Source organism: Balaenoptera physalus (assembly GCF_965194825.1).
Source record: "Balaenoptera physalus genome assembly, chromosome: 21".
In the NCBI taxonomy this organism is placed as follows: domain Eukaryota; kingdom Metazoa; phylum Chordata; class Mammalia; order Artiodactyla; family Balaenopteridae; genus Balaenoptera; species Balaenoptera physalus.
In genome coordinates this window covers 15,269,917-15,284,593 of record NC_138902.1, presented here as the reverse complement: position 1 = coordinate 15,284,593, position 14,677 = coordinate 15,269,917, and the positions used below count along the sequence as shown (strand labels likewise).

Genomic DNA, 14,677 nt, shown 5'->3' with positions numbered 1-14,677 from the left:
TCCCCCCTTCCCAGCTCCTCCTCCTCCTTCTCCAAGATTGCCTACAAAGGCCCACCTTCTTCCATTCTGGAAGGTTCTGCTCTCTCTCTGCAGAGCAATCTCCCAAAGGCCAAATGGGCTCGTAGGCTGAAGCAGCCCTGCAGTGGATGTTTAAACTTGGTGTTGGCAGTAGCAAGGATGTCAGAGTGCTCAGAGGCTGGCATGAGAAGGAGGGGTGGGCCGGGGGTAGGGACCACCACAATAAAATAAGTGAGGTCCCCCCTCCTTCTTGTAACCCTCTTGCTGCAGTATGGAATACATCACCCAGTCAGGGCATCCCTTGGCATTCGTGGTAACCTAATTTTACCAGGATTAAAACTGGGGCAGGGAAAGCTTGTGTAATTTTTCAGAGGTCTATGCATACTGTCCAAAAACCAGATGGATCCAGGAAGTACATTCAGTTTAGTGTATAATTGATGTGGCCTGGGAGTGGTGCCTGCTGCCTTCTTTACTGAGCATGATAAAGATTGCCATTTGTTATTTCTGTGATACTTGTTTCTTTCCATTGGAAGAACCCCTTTGAAATCATCTATCCCCATCTTGGGAACTCATGTGATCTCAAGGCGTTGATCAACGAGCAGCAGAGTCCTAGAGCAATACGCCCCGAGTGACAGGCCTGACAATCCGAGTGATGCATTCAGGCTGGGAAAGCGGTACTCGAAGCGAGGCAGTGACACCAGCGCGCCTCCGCTGGCCACCGAGAGCAAGAAGTGGTCTCCCTAGAGGCCGGTGCACAAAGGGCCAGCTTCACCTTCTGATCGGCGGACCAGGAACTTTAATGTCCGGACAAGGACTATGTGAAACCTCTGCCCGGTGCGAAGCTGGCAATGCATACTCCATCCAAAAGGCACGGGAGGGAGGGGATAGGGTGAAGGAAGATACTGTTATTTTTAATAAAAAGTTTTAAATTCCGAAATTCCCCTGGGAAAACCTAGTGCATTTTCCCCCGCGAGAAGAAAAGGATGGGGGTAGGGTAGACGCATCTCTGGAGTTTGCATCGACGTGCAGCACTTAGAGAGATTCCTCCCTCCTCTGGGATGCTGACCTCTCCATGGTCTCCATCCCACCCCCAATAGCAGCTAGGTCGGGTGCAGTGAGAGAATTTTACGCCTCTAAGCAGAACGCCGTAAGAAACCTGAAACATACCAAACATCTAACCTATAAATCAGAGCGTAGGCACCTCGCGCCCGGCGCATCCGGGAGGGGCGCACCGCCTAGGGAACCGCGGCTCACTGCGACCATCTCACTCCGGAAGGGACACCTCAAACTTGCAGGCTTTGGACCGGACTGGCTCAAAGTTGTTGGAGCGGTTTACGCCGCGTCCCGAGAACCGTGGCTGCCTCCGAGGCTCGGGCGCTTCCAAGTGAGGACACCCGGGAGAAGCCAATTAGGGGAAGAGAGCTGGACCCGAGCAGAGCCGGGACTGAGCCTGAGCAGAGCCCGAGCAGGACCAGAGCAGAGCTGGGGCCCTGGAGGCGCGGCCCGCCCCTAGGCTGCCTCCCGGAAAGGCTTGGACTTGGCAGTACCGGAGCCGGCGCCAGGAGCTCCTACCCCACCCCCAGCCCACCCCGCCCCACCCCAGACACACACGGCCTGCGGGTGACTGCCCCCGCCAGCACCACTCCCCGGCGGTGCGAAGGGAGAGAGGGCAGAGCGACAGGAAAGCCAGCGGAGGATAGGGAGCAGAGCCCAGGGTCCCGGAGAAGTCCCGTCCTCTCTGGGACCCCCGGGGCAGAGGCAGCCCAGCTGGGGGGAGGAGAGGAATGCGGCGGGTGGTAAAGGCCGAGGCGGCGGGTTCGCGGGCGAGGCCCCTTTAAGGCTCTCCCCTCCCACCGGCGGCGCCGGCCTCCGCCCGCCGCTCTCCCCGCCCCGGGGTCCCGGCGAGAGCTGCGATTGGGCGGGCGCGGCGATCCCTTTGAAGTGTAGCTGCCGATCGCGGCTATTTGACGTGCGGCTCGCGAAAGGCGAAGGTTTTTGTGTTGCTCGCCGGGGCTAGCAGCGGTGGCGACGGCGGTGGCGTCGTCGTCGTTGGAGGAGGGGTGGAGGCGCAGCGACTGCTGCACCGCGCTCGGCGCTGCGGAGCGAGCCCACCCGCCCCGGGAGCTCGCCTCCCGGTGCTCCCCCTCCCTCCCCGCCCCCCCAGTGGCGCTGCCTCCTCCAAATGAGCGATTCGCCCGCTGGATCTAACTCAAGGACACCCGAAAGCAGCGGCAGCGGCGGCGGCGGGAAGAGGCCGGCAGTGCCGGCGGCGGTGTCCCTCTTGCCCCCGGCGGACCCCCTGCGCCAGGCGAACCGGCTCCCTATCAGGGTCCTGAAGATGCTGAGCGCTCACACCGGCCACCTCCTGCACCCGGAGTACCTGCAGCCGCTGTCCTCCACTCCCGTCAGCCCCATTGAGGTCAGTCCCCTGGTCGCTGCCCGCCCTGCGCCGGCCCCATTCCGCCCACGACTGCCGGGCCCACGGCCCTGCTCCCTGCGCCCCGGGGCTCGGTGCGACGCTCAGATCCGGCCACACTGGCGGACGGAGTGAGGAGGGACAGAGAACAGAGGGGTTAGAGCCCACCCGGTTCTCCGGGAATGGTTCCCCTTCCACACACTCCCTTCGGAGCTACGTGTTTTCTCTCAGATTGGGTTTGCTCTTGGAGTCTCCCCTGGGTCCTTTACTTCTCCTGGGCACCCAGTCTCCAGGCCAGAGATGATCCCTCTTGGGCCTTTTCCCCCCGCCCCCCCCCCACTTCTCCACCCGGGTTTGTTCTCTCTGAAGCCCGATCGCCCCCGTCCCACGCCGCCCCTGTCCCGTCCGGTTAGGGTGCACTACGCCCAGGCACTCCCGACCCCAGGTCTTTCTTCCTCCCACTTGCCTGGGTGCACTCCCCGGGAGGGAGGGGCTACGAAGAGAGCGCCAACGGCAGCCCTGGCTTCAGAACGCGCTTCTCCCGTCTCCTACCCCGCGGCGCCACCGCCAGAAACCCGTCCCAAGCGAAGTTCCCCAAACTGAAGGAATAAGTTTTAACCCGGGCCTAGAGGCGGGGGAGATGAGAAGGCAGGAATCGAGTCACAGCCCCTCCCCCAGCCCCGAATCCAGAGAGGTCACCTTCTCCCATGGTGGCCTTTGGTGGACTACTTCCACTGCCCATTCCCCGGGGCCTACGGCGCACTCCGGGATCCGGAGGAGCGAGGGATCCCACCGACGGGCAGTGTGAGCGCAGTTCCGTCCAGCTGCCCCGCCCGCCCGCCCGCCCGCCAGGCCCTCGCAGACCCTCTCCCCGAGGCCCTCCCGCCCCGTCGCGCCGCCTTGCGTGCTCCCCGCGCCCACCCCGCTCCCCTGGCGCCCCGCTCGCTCGCTCCGTGGGTATCTGGTCTCATTTCCGTCTCCCTTCCCTTACCACTGTCTCCCACAGCTGGACGCCAAGAAGAGTCCTTTGGCGTTGCTGGCCCAGACTTGCTCACAGATCGGCAAGCCGGATCCGCCGCCCTCGTCCAAGCTCAACTCGGTAGCGGCGGCCAACGGGCTGGGAGCGGAGAAGGACCCTGGCCGCTCGGCCTCGGGCGCCGCCTCCGCGTCTGCGGCGCTCAAGCAGCTGGGGGACTCCCCGGCCGAGGACAAGTCCAGCTTCAAGCCCTACTCCAAGGGCTCCGGAGGCGGCGATTCCCGCAAAGACAGCGGCTCCTCTTCCGTGTCCTCCACCTCCTCCTCCTCCTCCTTGTCCCCGGGAGACAAGGCGGGCTTCAGGGTCCCCAGCGCCGCCTGCACGCCCTTTCCCCCGCATGGAGCGCCGGTCTCCGCGTCGTCGTCCTCGTCCTCTCCCGGCGGCTCCCGGGGCGGTTCCCCGCACCACTCTGACTGCAAGACCGGCGGCGGGGGCGCCGGCGGAGAGCTGGACAAGAAGGACCAGGAGCCCAAGCCCAGCCCGGAGCCCGCGGCCGTGAGCCGAGGCAGCGGTGGGGAGCCGGGCGCGCATGGAGGCGGCACCGAGGCCGGGGCCTCCGGGCGCAAGTCGGAGCCGCCCTCCGCGCTGGTGGGGGCCGGCCACGTGGCGCCGGTGTCGCCCTACAAGCCGGGCCACTCGGTGTTCCCGCTGCCACCCTCCAGCATCGGCTATCACGGCTCCATCGTGGGCGCCTACGCCGGCTACCCGTCTCAGTTCGTGCCTGGCCTGGATCCGAGCAAGTCTGGCCTTGTGGGAGGCCAGTTGTCGGGGGGCCTGGGCCTGCCCCCGGGCAAGCCCCCCAGCTCCAGCCCGCTCACCGGGGCCTCCCCGCCGTCCTTCCTGCAGGGATTATGCCGCGACCCCTACTGCCTGGGAGGTTACCACGGCGCCTCGCACCTCGGCGGCTCCAGCTGCTCCACCTGCAGCGCGCACGACCCAGCTGCGCCCGGCCTGAAGGCGGGGGGCTACCCGCTGGTGTACCCCGGGCACCCGCTGCAGCCCGCCGCGCTCTCGTCCAGCGCCGCCCAGGCCGCGCTCCCCGGCCACCCGCTCTACACCTACGGCTTCATGCTGCAGAACGAACCGCTGCCGCACAGCTGCAACTGGGTGGCGGCCAGCGGGCCGTGCGACAAGCGCTTCGCCACCTCGGAGGAGCTGCTCAGCCACCTACGGACTCACACGGCCCTGCCCGGCGCCGAGAAACTTCTGGCCGCCTATCCGGGGGCCTCGGGCCTGGGCAGCGCCGCCGCGGCCGCTGCGGCCGCCGCCTCCTGCCATCTGCACCTCCCCCCGCCGACCGCCCCCGGCAGCCCCGGGTCGCTGTCCTTGCGGAGTCCACACACTTTGGGCCTAAGCCGGTACCACCCTTACGGCAAGAGCCACTTATCCACAGCCGGGGGCCTGGCCGTGCCGTCCCTCCCCACAGCCGGACCCTACTACTCACCATACGCGCTGTACGGACAGAGACTGGCCTCAGCCTCCGCGCTCGGATACCAGTAACTACAGCCCTGCTTCCTTCCCAGCCTCCTCTCCTCCCCGCCGCTGCCTCCCTTCCCCACCCGCCTCCGCTGCCTCCTCCACCACTGCTTGTCTCTGCCGGACCCCCGCCCAAACCTCCCGCCCACCGGACTGTGTATTTATTTACTGTAATGTTAGCTTAAAAGCTGGGAATATAAGTGCATTAACGGCCCACACGAGTCAATGGTATGCAAAGAGTCTGTTCCCCCCAAATAATAATATTAATCACACAGGTAACTACATGTCCCCGGCCCCTCTTTCTTTCTTTTCCGTTTTTTCTTTTACTTAGATGTAAGTTTTCGAGTTTTTTTCCCTTTTGCGCTTTTTTTTTTTTGATTGGTTTGGTTTTATGGGGAGGAGGGGGAGTTGGGGGTTCTTTTTGTTTTCCCTTTCTGGGGAGTTTCTTGCATGCTTCTTAACCGTTCAAACTACACTTCTTCCTTCTCTTGCCCCCTCCTTTCCCTTTCATTTCTTCTTGTTTCCATCCATTTGAGGTTCTGTATTTTTCCTTTGTACAAGTAACAGAGAGGAGGTATTTTTTGTAACGCATTTGGGGGTGCAGGGAGCGGCCTTGGGAGCTAGAGGTCTTGCCCTCTTATGGACCTGGAACTTTGCTCTGTGACCCCTGCCCTGCCACTCTCCCTAGGCTCCTTGGTCTGCGCCCTGGCCCCCCAAATTAGAGCCTTGCTCCCCGATCTTGCTCTGAGCACCAGTCAGTGGCCGGAGAGGCGCCTCCAACAGAGCCTTTCTCCTCCCAGACTCTTAACAGGCCCCAGACACCGGGTGGTCACACTGCCTGATGGTGAGGGGCCTGCAGGGCTCACTTAATTGAAGTAAAAGTTCTAGAAGGCCCTACTGGCATGGAACTTTGCTCTTTATAGTTTGCAAAGTGCTTTTATAGTCATTGTTTTTCTCTGGCTATTGTGGCTGTGGTCCCTGTCCTGGCGATGGGGGCTGGGTGGGTGATTCTTGCTAGATCCTTCCAAAGCAGACCAGTGGTAGTATCAGCTGGCAGCACAGCCTTGTTAGCACCATTGGGGGAGTTAGGGAGCACACGGATCACAGCAACCCCGGTGGCCCCCTCCCAGGCCTGACCCGAGTCCCCAAAGTTGGCCGTGGGCTCCCTCAGTTACTGGGATTGAAGGCTCGGCCCCGGGGTCTTCACCCAACTCCCTCCCTCCCTCCCTCCTGGCCTTATGCAACTGCGCAAGGGCTGCGGGGCCTGTTTGGGATGAATAGAGCTCTCCCTTGGTAAGACTTATTTTGTTAATAAATGGAGTACTTGGCTATATTCACACCGTGGTGTTTCTCTCTTGCCTGCCCCACTGACCCACTTCCAGACGCCTAAGCAGATGCCCTTCTTTTGTTCTTGTTTAAAACACCTTATGGTTTCCTGCTCAGATTTCCGTTCAAGGACGAATTTAATGCCTTTCCTCAAGAAAGCAGGGGAGAAGAAAACAAAACTTCTGCCAACGCGTTACGAATAACATAAAACGGCCCCTTTTTTTCCAACTTGGTTATTTAGCTCCCAGCCTCACTTCGAAGGCCTTGCCATTTCCTGGGGACAGGGTGGAGGGAGTGTGTAAATGTGGATTTTCCTCTGGGCCTAGCTTCGAGGTCCGAGGGGCCGAGAAGGGAACCAGGCCCCAAGACCAAGAAACTCGGCAAGCGCCGCCCCGGAGCCCTGCGGGCGAGCAAAGACGACGTGCCTCTGGCGCCACCAGGTGGCGGAAAGGCGAGCGACTGTCGCCAGCCGCGACCGCGCCTTCCGCGCTACGCCCTCCAAGTGGGGAGGATTTCCTCTCCCTGACGGTGCCTTTTTTACACCTTGAAGCTGAAGGGTAGATACACCTGTTGAGAAGGGTGCTTCTCAAGGCTTGCGGACTCCCCAAGGCCAGCTCTGGTTTGTGGACCCCAGTCGTCTGCGCCCCCAGAGACCTCTGAGCGGGGTTTGGGTTTTGTGGAGAAGGCGCGGCGATTACTCGGGACCTGGAAGCCACCCTCGGTGCCCGTTTTCTTGAGCTCGCACGATTGACACCGGCTTCTGCATCCTCGGGCAGGCCAGAGTTGGCGTGCCGTTTATCGAGATGGTGGGAGAGGGCCGGGGCACCTCCCCACTGCGCGGGGAGTCCGAGGGCCGGAGGAGAGGGCCGTGGGGCCCCGGGGCCTGTGCGTCCTCCCCGAGCTAGGGCCTCCACCCTGAGGCTGGCGCCGCTCAGGTTCCGGCTGCAGGACGCCCGGTGCCCACCTCTCGGGGCGCGGCGAGCCAGGGCGCGCGGGGCCACCCGATGGGCGCACTGCAAAATGCCTGCCTCGACCCCTCCTGGCCGTGCTCCTCTGCGTCGGCGCCGCGCAGCTTTGGGAGGTGCTGTGTTGCAGTTCGCGTCGTTTCGCTTTACTTTCTCCGTGAGGAAGGCGACTTCGGGGCAGCTCCTGCTCCGCAAATTGTGTGCTTCTGAAATGTCCCTAGACCCAGAGGTCAAGTGCGGAAGGGGGCGGGAGGGATGCTGCGCTCTCTGCGCTCGCTGTCTCAGCCCGCAGCGGTCCCCAAACTCCTTAGAGAATCACAGGGTGGGTCTCGGCCTCCTCCGGCGTCATGACCTCGGGATTTGACAGAACCTCAACATATCATGTTTCTGCGGGGGGGTTGGTTTGGGGTTTGTGGGGGTCGCCCCCTATATCTTTGTTTCTGGGCAAAATTCCTTCACTAGTCAAGGGAACCTCAGTCTTCTTCTGCAGCAAATGGCAGTGCTGGAGTAAGAGCCTGTGTGTGTCGCAGGGCAAGGGACCTGGGCTGCTGGCATCCTTGCGCACGGGAGTCAGGGAGAGGCTGAATGGGCTGGAGAAGTCGCCCTGAGAGCCGCTCAGGGTCTTCCTGGGGAATCATCCTTATGCAACTTCTCAGAATTCAAACTGGCCCAAGGGAGGCTTTAAAAGACCTGAAATGTAGCAACTTGCTTTACTTTTTCTTTTTCTCTGTTGTTTTGTTTGCTCTTGGTTATTTTATTTCCCATCTTCCCTTCCTCTCAAATCCCCCTCTTTTCCTTCAGATACCTTTTTTGGTTGGTTTGTGTGGGTTTTTTTTAATGCCTGCTAAAATTGCTGGAAATTGCTCCCTCTGCAGGGGGACTTAAGCTTTTCTCTTTCTTAAACTGGGTCTTTAGACCTCCCTACCTAAGGACCACAGGGCTCCCCTTGTTGGGACAGCAGAAAGGGAGAGACTCCATATCTCCAAGAGCAAACTCTCCATATAGCAAAAGAAACTTCTCTCTAGGTGCTTGGCTTACATGGGAGGTGTGAGAATGCAGGTTACAAACTCCTCAGGGGATTGAGTTTCCCCCAGAAAATGTATTATCGGCCTTTGCAGAACAGGAAGGATGCCGTTGGCCTGATTGGAAAAGGCTGTCACCAACTACCATTGTGACACGAAGGGCAGGCATTGTAGTCTGGAGGGGCCCAGTTTTCACCCTCGGATGTCAGCTCTCCTCACCATAAATGGGTGACAGTCCTAAGACATGGGGCTGTTTTCACTAACTGTGGGGGGAGTTTGTTACTTTCAGGAGCTACATTCCTAGGAAACAAAGTTGCTGTTTTAATAGAGATAATACTCCCCACCAGCTGCTCATTTGCATAATTAATTCACCCAGCAACTCTTCTTTGAGAATCACCTCTACCTTCCATCTCTCCACCTCCTTCTCTTCCTAACCCTCCTCCCCCTCTTCCTCCTAATCTCTTCCAGGCACCAGCAATGGGGCCTGCGTTCCCCAGGCACCAGGAAAGGTGGCAGCCACAGAGCTGGACCTTGAGACACTGGATGTTCCTGGCTCTGGGTGATATTTTCACACCTCCTGCCTGGTTATTTTTGTGGCCTCATGGGCAGCAGTGGGAGGAAGGGAGGAGAGAGAGGAAAAGGCCTCACCCTCAGATGCAGGTTTAACACAAACAGAATTGCAGGGTGTTAAGTTTTGAACTTCCCAGTCGTCCCCCCAAACCCATCCCCTGAGAATCCGCAGCCCAAGTGGGAGAGGTGGGGCCCTCCAGCGTTCTTCTGCAGCCATAATTGCCTTGGTCTACGCAGCATCCTGGGATGTGTCTTTCAATACACGAACTAACCCCCTCCTGATGTATGTCTGGATTTCCGTGGACTCCGTCTTCCAGTAATACTGTGGCTCTGTACTTTATTAATCATTCTGTAGGGGAAGCTGCACTCCAGTTTTCTGTTTGACTTGATTTCATTCATCCTGTCTTTTTGCAAAATAGATGGTTGACTGCATCTGATAATGTATGGTTTAATTTGGAGCACTATGGGTTTGAATTACCATTTTCATAATGTGCTGTGCATTAATGTGTTACATCATTTATAAAGAGGAATGTGCTGGGTTTCAAACATTCTCCTGAAAGCCAAAGTCACCTCACGGAAACAAAGCCAAATCACATCGACCCATCTCCTTCCCTCGCTGCCCAGGAAACTCTTGCCTCCTCCCCAGCCCAGGTGAAATCTGCAAGCCCCCCTAAAACTCCCCATGAGGCTTTTGTGTTCACATAATACAGGTGGGTGTCAAGGTTTGGGGGGAATGTGCCCATGGCTGCCCGGGAGCCATCAATGGCAGCACAAAGCTCCCCCTCATTACTGCATGGCAACCCCGCCCCTTTGCAGAGACCTCCAGTGGATGGCTCCCCCTCGACCCTAATCCCAGCACTCCCTCCCCGATGGCTGTAATAACACCAGCTGTCTGTTACTCAAACTCTGACTGAGGAGGAAAAAGCACTGATTATCCAAATACAGTCATTAAAGGGGAAATGTGTTTTTAGGACTGTCAGAGTGATTAATGAGGGCTAGCCGTCTTTGCAAATGCACTTGTTTAGTCTAACTGGCAGCTTCTATTTTCCTATTGATTTATTGCAGCCGTTGCCGGGCCTCGGTGTGTGCGGAGTCAGGGCACTTCACAACTGTGCCCTGTTTAAACAGGAAAAGCACGCACCGTTTTGTCCAGGAGGGAGGGAGCAGCCTAAAGTCTCTCCCCTCAGTTCAGTCTCCAGGGCCCCAGACCAACAAAGAAGACATTAAAAACCTGCAGCCCAGAGAGAGAGAAGGAAACTGCCTCCCCTTGGTCGTCCCCAGTTCCAAGGTCAGCGGAGGTGCGCCCTGGCCCCTGGACAAAGCCCGCCCTATTGTCACACTCAGCATGCCCGCATCCTCTCCTCCGGTCCCCCCAAACCAGCTGTCAGCCACCGAGTCCAAGGACAGGAAAGGCACCCAGCAGAGAGGGAGGCCAGGGAGGGGGCCAATGGGCTCAGCCAAGCTAAAAACAGAACCGAAGCAACCCCGCCGTCCAGGGGCGGGAACAAGGTCAGGAGTTTGTGGGAAATTGATGGAGCCGCGTGGTTGATTTCAACTTTTAAAAAGTGGCAAGGGGTGGGGAGGAGGAGGGATACAAGAGTGATATCGACTCCGTTCCACTTGTACAGTTTATGTTTTGACAAATGATGTACCTAATGACCAAGATAGAGAAATGGCAGCTTGAAAATAGAGACCCAGTACTGGGGAATTAGACTTCCAGGAGGTCGATCACCAAAGCAAACAGAGTTTACAGGATTCCTGTTCCGTGCCCAGCGCAATGCGGGGGCATCGGGAGACACAGGAGAAAACTCAGACCATGTTCCTGCCCAATTTAGTTGGAGGAGACAAGATACACCCATGAGATCGGGAACAAGACAGTATTCTATATCACTGCCTTTATGCCAGTCTAGTAAGTGCTGAATTGCACCGTGCAGACAGTGGAGAACAGGACAGAATATAATAAGGGGCTAGCTGTGCAGATTGACAGTCGGGCTACAGAAGCTGGAGGGAGAGCTCACTGGGGCTGACACTGGGGACCTTCCCATGGGAGCTCCATTCTGTTGGGAGGCTTCCCAATTCCTCGTAGGCCCGTGCTCTTCTGAAGGCTGGAAGATGGGTGAGGCCTTCATTCCATAGTGCTGAGAGGGCTGAGCCAGAGCCCAGAGCCAGTGATTTCCATTCTCAAGCAGATCAAGGAATAACCTAACCAGCTTGCACCTTCCATGGAGAATTCCAGACCTGGAAATGGTTAGTGCTTCTTCCTAGATGAGGTGCCTTTACAAGTTTTCCCAGGGCTGGTGGCATATCACCAGCTTTATTAACACTTCCCAAGACAGGAAAAGCTGTCAGTGGATTTGGATCACAGAGGAGCTAGGAAAGCTTTCTCTTAAGAGAAAAGAAATTGAACCTGCCGACTGAGAGGAAATGAAGTGACCATATTGTTCAAAATGGAGACCAAGAGTGTGAGTGTACTTTGGTAGCTTGAGGACTGTCCTGAAAAGTCCAGAAAGTGTAGTCATCTTACGTATAGTAGAAAGAGAATTGAAACAGGAGTCAGAAAACCTGGATTTTGCTCTGGTTCTGAAACTTAATTTCTGTGCAACCTTGAGTAAGTCACTTTATCTCTCTGAGTCTCTTTCTTCCCATTTCTGAAATGAAGTTGTGGCACCTTGTAATTTTTAAGCCCCTTTTTTTACACATGAAGCATTTTATTTTATTTTTTTTAATTGAAGTATAGTTGATTTACAATATTATATTAGTTTCTGGTATACAACATAGCAACTCAATATTTTTATAGATTATACTCCATTTAAAGTTATTACAAAACATTGGCTATATTTCCCCATATTGTACAATATATCCTTGTCCCTTATCTATTTTATACATAGCAGTTTGTATTTCTTAATCCCCTACCCCTATCTTGCCCCCCTTCCCTCTCCCCACTGGTAATCACTAGTCTGTTCTCTATGTCTGTGAGTCTGTTTCTGTTTCGTTATATACATTCATTTGTTTTATTTTTTTAGACTCCACATGTAAGTGATAACACAGAGTATTTGTCTTTCTCTGACTTATTTCACTAAGCGTAATACCATCCAGGTCCATCCGCATTGTTGCAAGTGACAGAATTTTGTTCTTTTTATGGCTGACTAGTATTCCATTATATATATATATATATATACCACATCTTCTTTATCCATTTATCTGTTGATGGACACGTAGGTTGTTTCCGTATCTTGACTGTTGTAAATAGTGCTGCTGCAAACATTGGGATGCATGTATCTTTTTGAATTAGTGTTTTCATTTTCTTTGGCTGTATGCCCAGGAGCGGAATTGCTGGGTCGTATGGTGGCTCTATTTTTAGTTTTATGAGGACCCTCCATACTGTGTTCCATAGTGGCTGCACCAACTTAATTCCCACTAAAAGTGTACAAGTGTTCCCTTTTCTTCACATCTAAGCCCTTTCTAACTGGAATATTCTATGAGTTTATAAAATGTTTAAAGGGTGAAGCATGGTGGTCAGAGTTGGGCAGGATGCTGTGACACTGGTTCCCAGTGTAATGCAATACTAAAGTTCCCATCAGGACAGTAAAAGTGGAAGACCGAGAAAAAGAAACCTCGTGACTTTACCTCAGTGATGGAGGGTGGGTGGAGGGTCCACAAGAAGAATGTTGTAATGTGGACTTTACATCCAGGGAACTGGGCCCAAAAGAATGAAGCACTAAAATATTTTTTCATTTGATGAAATGCTGAGAATAGGGTGATGCCGGTATTTCAGCGGCTGCTTGGTAATTAAGTGGGTCAGACATTATTATTTTAAATAATATGAGGTTAAACCAAGGTCTACAAAAAGAATCCATTTTTCACAGCCTCCATCCAATTGCTTTTGGAAAATGGGACTGGCGAGGGAAGAAATGAAAGGCAGATAAAAATCAAACCACAGTGGGGGGACCTTTGCTCTGAGTGGGCAGTGGCGATCTCCATAGCTCTTTGGAACATAAAATAAAATGATCCTCCTGGAGTTTAAATCAGAGCCAGATTTTAGAATGGAAACAGTCATTTGGAAAATGTCACTGCACGTTCCCCACGTCCTATTTGTTTTCCTGGGTGTGTGGATGTGTGAATTCTTGTGGAGGGGTGGGGGGCTGGGCTGGGGGTGAGTTATATACAGGTTTGTACCCAGTCCATAAAGGAACTAGCATGACTACGCCGTCATGCTTATCCTTCTTACTTACAGCTTTCAACTTCAAATACAGGCAGCACCAAACAACTACACAATAAGCCAGGCATACCCTAGAGCATCTCCAGGAGCACAGTTTTGTGTGCGCCATGGCACAGTTAAATATAATAATATGTGCTGGGCATTTAATATTTACAACAAACCTCCAGTTCACGCTGATGAGAAAACTGGAATTCGGAGAGGTTAGGGGAATTGCTCACGATTTCACAGTTAAAGAGCTGTGGAACCAGGATTCCAACACAGTCCTGACTATAAAATTCTTTGCACTGAGCCAGTAGCTTTCGACTCTGTATCCAGGTGGGTTTAGATGCTGCAGATGGATAGAATCAGGGGAACTGTCCCATCAGAATGTCTTGGCCAGTGTGCCTACATGTGTTGGGACCTCGCTGGACACCATGCAGTTGAAGGTAACTGGGTCCTTCCTTCCAAGAGCTGAGATGCCACTGAGTGCAGTGGGTTTGACTCATTTGTTAAACATTACAGAATGTCCCCTGCATACCAGGTACAATTGTCTCCTCTGGGCACTAAAAAGGTGAGAGAGACCCTGGCCCTTGCCTCAAGGAGCTTCAGTCTACTAGGAGATAGGTGTATAAGCTAATTAAGATATGATGGACTAAGGGCTTACTAATGCTGTTGCAATAGTCAGTATAGGCTAGATTATGCTACAGTGACAAATTAACCCTGAAATCTCAGAAGCTTAACACAACAAAAGCTTGTTTTTCACTTACACTACATCTCCATCGTGGGTTGACAGGGATCTCTGTATCAATCTGGATTTGACCAGAGAAGCAGAACCAATAATATAGTAAGGCATTTATTGTAAGGTGTTGGCTTACACAATCGTGGTGGCTAGCTAAGCAAGTTGGAAGTCCGTAAGGCAGGCAGGCAAGAAGGGAAGACCACAAGCAGGCTGAAACTCTACTGGCACGAGCCCTTTGGAGTCTCTGAGCTCAGGGAAGCCTCTTTGAAAGGGCTCACCTGATTAGGTCAGGCCCACCCTGGATAATCTCCCTTTTGAGCCACTTAAAGCCAACTGATTAAGGACTTCAATCACAGCCACAAAATTCCTTCCCAGAAGCAGAGTTTGATTAAATAACCTGGACTCTAGTTCAGTCTAACCAAGGTGACACCTCAGAAAGCATCACAGTGTTGCACATAATTAATCAGGACCCCTGACATCCTCAGTGGTCACAGCAGGGGGAGAGCTGGACGTCTTGCGTGAACAATCACACAGCTCAGGCCAAAAATGATACATGTCACCTATGCTCATAATCCTCTGGCTGGAACTGGTCACACGGCCCCTCCTAATTGCAAGATGTTGACACTCCCTTGTGCACACAAGGAGAGGGGAGCTGGAGGGTGGTCCCCCACAGGCATTGTCTGGGAGCTCTGACCGGCTTCCATCTTGCCCTCCCCATGCTCAGGGTGAAACTGAGTTTGTAGCAAGATGAAGGCACGTGGTGACTGCCAAGGGCCACACGGTAGGTCAGAGAGAAGCCAGGACAGAACTCAGCTCTCCTTCACTCCAGCCCACCTCCATCCTGCTTCCTCGGACTTTCCCAAACAGAAGCCCTTCCAAACCCACAGAGCCCTGTTCACCTGGAGGAAGTT

At 54.9% G+C, this 14,677-nt stretch overlaps 1 protein-coding gene across 1 annotated transcript; it reads left to right on the top strand.

Annotated features, from left to right (window-relative positions):
* Positions 1–1,653: 1,653 nt before the first annotated feature.
* Positions 1,654–6,283, top strand: ZNF703 (zinc finger protein 703). The gene is made up of 2 exons (XM_082444567.1): positions 1,654–2,437; positions 3,441–6,283. The coding sequence occupies exons 1-2, from the start codon at positions 2,201–2,203 to the stop codon at positions 4,968–4,970; spliced, it is 1,767 nt and encodes a 588-aa protein (XP_082300693.1). The 5' UTR covers positions 1,654–2,200; the 3' UTR covers positions 4,971–6,283.
* Positions 6,284–14,677: the final 8,394 nt, after the last annotated feature.